Source organism: Ruditapes philippinarum, unplaced genomic scaffold (genome assembly GCF_026571515.1).
Source record: "Ruditapes philippinarum isolate M1 unplaced genomic scaffold, ASM2657151v2 ctg978_1_1_1_1, whole genome shotgun sequence".
In the NCBI taxonomy this organism is placed as follows: Eukaryota; Metazoa; Mollusca; class Bivalvia; order Venerida; family Veneridae; genus Ruditapes; species Ruditapes philippinarum.
The window spans coordinates 129,137-136,985 of record NW_026864178.1 but is presented as its reverse complement, the minus strand read 5'-3'; the positions used below and the strand labels follow the sequence as shown (position 1 = coordinate 136,985).

The window sequence follows — 7,849 nt, the reverse complement described above, 5'->3', positions numbered from 1 at the left end:
TAATCGATCTACAGGCATGATTACTTAATCACCTGTTCCAATATCTGCAGTTGTGCCAGTAGACAAGAGTGGTCTAATCGCTGAAGAGATTTGTGATAGCGCATAGTATCAGGACCAAACAAGCATGTTAATTTTGTATATGTCATTGTGAGGAGTTATGTGTTAACTGTATTGATGGTATAGTAGTGTTAACAATAAATACGAGAATGTACATAGAAGAAGAAGTCGCCGACCAGTAACTTGCAAAGGGCAGAAGCAATTATGTAGAAGTGTGTTAGGTATAGGCGCGATTTTGTAATGTGTTAAACACAGTAAGACCAGAGCGAAGCGACCTCTGTGTTGCTCGCGTCATATGGTGATATCATTTGGTAACAGGGGTCGCGATACACGATTAGACGCTTGATGCAAGTTTTGTCAACGGTTGTTACAAAGGTTTATATTTATCATTTGGGAGTATGTTTCAGACTTTTGATCGTTATTTATACAGAATATGGACAGGGCGAAGATGTGGCTCCGAGCAACACACAGCCTTCAACTGCGCTATCGTTTCGTCCGACTGTTCACCATTCTACGAGTGTTCCCGAATCCGTAACATCTTGGCAGGAGTCCACATTTGAAAGCTCTTACCAGCAGTCAGGGAAGGGAAATGATATATCACCAAGCACAGTTACCTTTGCCAAAGATGATAATTCTAAAGATAACGTTCAAAAGATGAAGAACAGGAAACTTGGCGAACTATTTGCTAGCACTGAAATGCTGTTTAATAGTGGAAGAGAAGAAAATAAAAGAATGAAAGCTGTCTTTGGGGTGTTTTCGGGTCTGGCTGTCGGAAGTCTGATATTCGTATTGTTATACTGTAATTTTGAATACAGTGGTATTATTGCAGGAATCGTCGCATCTGTCAGTACTATTTTCATTTGTATTGGGCTAGCTTTCTTTCCGATCTGTAGATGTATCATGGCTCTAGTTTTTCCAAACTTTACAACGGGAAAAGGACGAACACTACTTCTTTCGGTTATTTTTGCTGGTATATTAACTGGGCCGATTCTAAACATTACACACAATGGTAAGGAAATCGGAAACAGCATGGCATGTGTGATTGACCTAATTGCCAATCAATCCAGAATATTATTACAGCAGTCAAAAGAGCCTATAAGAGATGTTGCAAAATATATAGAGCAACAAAGACAGTCACTAGAAAACATCCAGAACAGCATGTTTGTTGACTTTAAGGAATTGAGAGACGCCATTGATGCACTGGAGAATGACTTTAATGTCGTGGATACAAGTATGAACAAAATCTATGAGGTAATTTGTTTTCCCTGGTGTTTATTTCCTAGTGCAGAAAATTGAATCAATACATATTCCACATGTGGAATTGATTACAGAAAGTTGCCAAACATTTCTGGTAAAAATTGAGAATTATACATGTACCTTAATTAATATCATAATATCTTTTAAACAATATTGATGAAAACAAATTATTTTTAGAAAAAAATGTTTTGTTAGATGTGTCTGTCATTCTGCATAAATAGAACTGTAAACCTAACCAGAACAACAATATGGTATATAGAATGGTAATTTAATGTATTTTAGTATAATGTGTAAAAAGAGAATGATTGGTTATTTGATTTTCCTCGGGTTATCTCTCAATATTTTATATTAGTATCTATATTATGCACATAATGATACTACATTCCGATTTGAAAGAAAAGCAAGTATATAATGTTAACGGTGAGAAATTTTATTCTATATACTTTAAACACACGTGCATTTTTTTAACTTTCAGGAATGCACCAGCCCACTAAAGACAGTTAATCAAGAATGTATAAAACTGTACGACTGTAACGAACTTCCGACATTTCCTATAAATCTAAGGTATAAACATTTGACTTATGTTAAACTAGTAAAAATGTACAAACTTGTCAATTTATCCATATAAATAATATCTTTCACAAAATTCCCGTCGCATCCGATCAAAATTATCATTACTTCTAAATACGATGCATTCCTTCTATGTTATCGTTTTATTATTTTTCTTTTCTTTACTTTTGTTTTGTAAGAAATATACGTCAATTATAATAAACCCCATTACAGTAATACATTTTTATTACTCAAAAGCTTTTTATTTTTGATATACTGCGCTTATTTTTAAAAGGTTACTCACTGTCAATAACCTGAACCATTTGGAAAAAAGTAAAAATAGTTAGGTCACAGCGAGTATTTTGGAAGTCAAAATACTATTTTGTTTATGTTTATTCTACTTTTATTACAAATACTTTCACATTCTACCCTACTTTTTCATGTGTTAAGCATTTAACTATTGTTTGCCCTTATACAGACAGGGAAATAGTGCTCGTTTCTGAGGCATAATAAACCTTAAAATATGAGTGTTATTCATCATCATCATCATCATCATCATCATTATCATCGTCGTCATTTTTTCATCTTTATCATATCATATAATATCATCATCATTACAAACATCATTTTATCATTATCATTAACAACAACATTATCACCATTTTATATATTGTTTTCTAATGTATGCGTGCTACAGGGTTAACATTTCTTTTGCTTACTTCAGAGAGGAATGCCTTACTCAGTGCAGCAGTTTGAACACTCTAACTGATATATGCTCTCCATTAAAGATAAGTGACAACTTTGCTGGTGTTACAAAAGATATGAAGTAAGCATAAAATCAGTTTATAATATATCATGGTAATGAAATCTGGTTATTTTATGAACATTGTAATATTTGGATACAGATAATCATTATTTTTACTAATAATTGTCCATGTAAATGAATATTTAATAAATTATAATGTATTCAGTTAATTTTGAGCATTTTCAAGCAAAAAAAATTTAGTTAATGTAATACACGCATTTCTTTCCAGTGTGACAAGAGTACGTGTATGAATAAAAAGAAATTCGTATGAAAAAATTAACAGCGCGTCATTCGCTGTCCTAGAAGTATTGTAGCATATAACATGTTAGCTAGTAGTTAACCATTTATAGAGATACTACGAAACACGTCAAACGTTTGGTTTTCTCATCTTATCCCACGGTTCAAACAAACATTTGCAGTTACAGATGATAACCGCAACTCTGTTATGAACGGTAGTTCACTGCGAGGCTTTAACGATAATTGTTTGTTTGTACCCCGGGATTACACGGGAATACCAAACTTTGCCGGGTTCCTGAAAGCAGGAATTATTTGAAAGTACCAATACAAGGCGTTTTATTCTTTTGTATAATTTGATAACTGTTAGATATCCCAATACAAGTTAACATGAGGACATCGTAGGTGAGAACGGTTCTCATCTAATGATTTATATTATACAGAAAAAGCAGGCGCTTAATCTTAAATTTTATTATATCATAAGAAATTGCAACCATCTTTCAAAAATCAATGAACAGTGAATAATCAGAGCTTTTGTTTCGTGTTTTTAGAGACATTATTGGCCAAGCAGAAAAGTATTTTAGCCCTGGAGTTAAGGTAGATGGTAATTTTGAAGACAATGGAAATAACTCGGAAGAAATCAGCATGGTACAACGACGAATAGATGAGAAGACTGAGTCAAGCGTTCTTACAATAAAAACTATCATTACGACAATGAAGTATGTGCTGTCGTTGTCTTTGCTTTTAATGTTTATCCAAGCGTTCTTATACTTCAAAAATTATATGGCAAAAGACGGGTATGACAATACATACATAACAAAAGAATTCATTGAACTTGACAAGAAAAAGGAGGAAAATGGCGAGGAATCTTTATTGCCTATTAAGAAAATAGAGAAATCAGAATACATTCATACAAGGTCATTAAAACTAACAAAGCAAGAGCTTGGCAGTTGTAAAACTGGTCTCGCTCATGTTTTTATACATGCCTTTATTTGTTTTGTCGTGGTTTTGTTCGATTTCTTTCTGTATTATATCTTAAATCTTATCCAGACGTTTGGTAAAGTCGAAATAGACCTGAATGATAAACGCCGGTTGACCGTTGACGTGAAAGGAAAGGGTTTCATTGCCAGCTTTTATAAGGAAATTTTTAAAGGCATAAACATAGATGATGTATTCCACGTACATGTTAACCTAGACAAATGTTTACCAAACCCAACATCTACATCTGGAGACACTGTTGTTGGCTTTTTCCTTCTCTATCTACTGGCATTGTGCTTCGTGATGTTTCATGGTTATGCAATGCGCATGCGCAGGAAAATTGCTGCATACTTCTATCCAGAACAAGAAGCTTCACGAATGGAATATTTGCACAAGACTATTCGTCATAAACGTATCGCACGTCAAAGATTTCTCCGTCAAGAAGTACGGTCGGCTCACAAAGAAAGTCTTATGAAGAAAAAATTCCGGCTTTCTACGTGGCTCATAACCAATTGCAAATGCATTGCCAATCTTGTTCCATCGAGACAGCAGTTAGAGTGCAGCAGCTGTGAGGAGACAAAGGGAACATTTGACTCAGTAAAGCTGACGAAATGTACTGGGGTAAGGGATGATGTTGCCTGTACAGCTGTCTATTGTGACGACTGCAGAGTGATTCTTGGCGGAGTTTGTCCTTTATGTTACCAAGAGGAAGTCGAACTAAGAGACTAGTCTATTATATCAAATATTGTTGCATGGAAATATATATACTATTGCTTTCTTCGAGGAATTATATCTTTCCAACAAAATTGTGCTCTATACATACATGTATATGTTTACAATAATCAGAGGTGTATCAAATGTTATATGTGCTGATGGTAGTCAACATGGCGCCATTGCAACGTTTTGTGTCTGCATTCTTGCTATTGACGTAATGATAAGTGGAATGGATTTAGAAAATTCAAAAATTAATTTTGACAGAAATAAATACATTTTTATCCTGAACACATGTACGAGTATGTGGTACAAAAGACATATATGTACTGAAATATCATGCTGAGTACCTTCACTTAACGTTGTACATGAAGGGCGAACTATTGTTCGTTTGTTTTTCTGTAATTGGAATATTGTATGTCGCAGTAATATCCATGGCAGAACAGTCGATATTTGATTTAAAAAAATCATCACTTTTTCGCCCCATTTTTCGCCCCATTTTATATTGATTTAAGCTGTCTGTTTCAATTGATTTCAATATATTCGTTTTACAAATATTTGGTATGTTTCTGGATGGATATCATTACATTCATACTCTGATATGTAAAAATAATCAACCCAATACAAAACAAAGTCTGCATGAAAATTCATTTCCTGAATGTTGTTTTCCCGAACAACATATATGTTCTTTTAGAGCTTTGATTTTGATTATTTAGGAGCATTCCCTGATGGGAAACTTTTGACAAATGCTAATCTTTAAACGTCCATATATGAACAGAATCTACACGTTATATGTAATTCCTTAGAAAATAATGATTATGTTTGAAAAGAAGAAAAAGTCAGATCTATCATGAAATAACAACACTTTCACAGAATAAGTTTGAGACTTTCTGAAAAAGAAACTGGCATTACTTTTTAACCTTTGTGCATTTGATTAGCAACATAACTTTCAAATGCATTGAAATTAGGGGAAAAAAGAAATCGCATCTTCCCGGCCTTTTCCGTCAATTTTCGGATAAATATTATGAATAATCGCCGAGGAGTTCCGATTTAGTTATTTATTTAGTTATTGCAGGCATCATTTTGTGACCATTTCCTTCAAGATGCAATAAGCTATTATATATGGCCAGAACAGCCCCACTTTAATAAATATACACATACAAAATTGCTTTTACAATGGCAGCAGCTTTTCATTATGTCACTGAAACAGACCAGTCTGTGAAATAAATTTCTATTAGCCAAATATAAGCGTGATTTTCTGATTTCATTCGAAATTTTAATTTCTCATTCGATTTATTTATATCTGGAACATACGATACGTTATAGTACATCCCAGTTTATATCAACAAATAAAACATTTGTTAAAATTAGTTCCTGGAAAATAACTTAAAACTGAACTTCATATTAAAATAATATAAACTGTATTTTGACAAACCTCGGGGAAGCCTGTACGAAATTTTCTGCACGGAAATGAGGCGGAATTCAATGGCAGATTCCGCCCAGAAATTTAAATTCTCCCCCAAATATACAAGTGTTAAACCATTTGCTTTTGGCACGGATTCCGGCCGGATTCCAGGCGGAAACGGGACGGATTCTGGGCGGAATTGGGACGAAATATGCAAATGAGTTGGGGCGGAATTTTGAAGCGGAATCTTGGGGCGGAATTTTGAAGCGGAATCTTTGGGCAAAATTTTGAAGCGGAATCTCGGGGCGGAATTTCGGAACGGAATTGTCAAACAAAATTCTGGGCGGAATTCTCGGACAGAATTCATGGGGGCGGAATTTTTATGAGTTTAACATGATCACATTTTTTTGGGATAAAATTATCAATAATGTATCACATTAAATTTTCTTTCACAAAATTTAATACATATCCTTTAGTCCATATACAGAATAGAATACCATACATTCACTATAACACAAACAGTTTTTTTCTACCTGCAGGTTTTGGTAGGTACTGGTTTTCTTAGAATCCAACACTTTGTTTTTTTGCAATTTTTTTTGCTGAGAGTGTTTCAATCATAAATTTGTTTCAAATGTTTCTGATTATTTAAATTACTATTTCTTTAATTGATGTCTGTTTTAAGTCCACTGCCTGTGTTTCCAAGAACTTCTTGTGGTTGTGCTCACCTTTAATAATAAAATTAATAATCAATTAAACAAAAATGTAGTAATGAATTATGTTTGATTGCATAATTATATGCAGTTATATTTCATGTTTTTTGATAATATCAAATTTTATGTTTCAACAGTATTAAATATTAACAGTGCTTATGCATATTCAAAAATACTAAAGCTTACGCAGTATCTTATTTCAGTGCACAAGTGTTTAAGAATTGCTCTGTATAAGAATTAATTAACTGCTTTATTTGTGACACTATTTATTACTGGTTATGTATTTTTTCAAGGAAAGATGTTGAATAGTAAAGTATTGAGATTTAAAAATATACCTTTTCAGGATTAATACTGCACATCTTTATTGAAACACCTTGCATCTCACAGTCAGCTCTAAAATAACTCCCAGTCTGAAATTATGAGTGTAAAATGTAATTTTAGATTGTTCCATTGGAAACACGTTCACATACATGTAAAATAATAAATGATTATAATGACCCTGTTCAGCTGTACAAAACTTCTGAATTTGTACCATTTATTCCTATTTAATCAAATTGACTTAATTTGTTTAATTTCCAGGAAATGAAAAAGATCTACTACATGCTACATGTATTAATTTATACAATACACACAATTATTATATAGAATCATTGAATAATTTATATTTTACAGTCATTAAACATGTAATAAAGATTTAAAACAATTATCAGAAAAAAACAAATGTATGAAGTTGAAAATATAACAAGAGCTGTCAGTAGGACAGCAACGCTCGACTATTCTTAGTGCTTGATAGTAAAAGAGCCTTGATAATGTAAAATTTTCAAAGCTAATGACAAAAGGACAAAATTTTTCTTTAAATCCATGTTAAAGTTATAGGCCTTGGACAGAGTCCTATTATGTTCTCAAAGTATAAAATATCAACTTTTTTCAATAGAATATGAAAATATCTGAGGTGGAATGCAAACCTAAAAGTAAATTCTAAGTTGAAAAAGGGGTATAATTCTGTCAAAATGCTTGATACAGTTACCTCCTCCTGTCTACAGGTTGGGGTTATAATGGCGAACAAGTGTGCAATGTTTCAAAGCCATATGTCAATGGACTTTGAAAATATTTGAGGTATTACAGAAACTTAAAACATAAATT

At 33.0% G+C, this 7,849-nt stretch overlaps 1 protein-coding gene across 1 annotated transcript; it reads left to right on the top strand.

The window, feature by feature from the left end:
- Positions 1-402: 402 nt before the first annotated feature.
- On the top strand, positions 403-5,895 carry LOC132724719 (protein sneaky-like). The gene is made up of 4 exons (XM_060709659.1): positions 403-1,308; positions 1,790-1,878; positions 2,588-2,689; positions 3,454-5,895. Exons 1-4 carry the CDS (start codon positions 403-405, stop codon positions 4,607-4,609), a joined length of 2,253 nt encoding a protein of 750 aa, XP_060565642.1. The 3' UTR covers positions 4,610-5,895.
- The last annotated feature ends 1,954 nt before the right edge of the window (positions 5,896-7,849 follow it).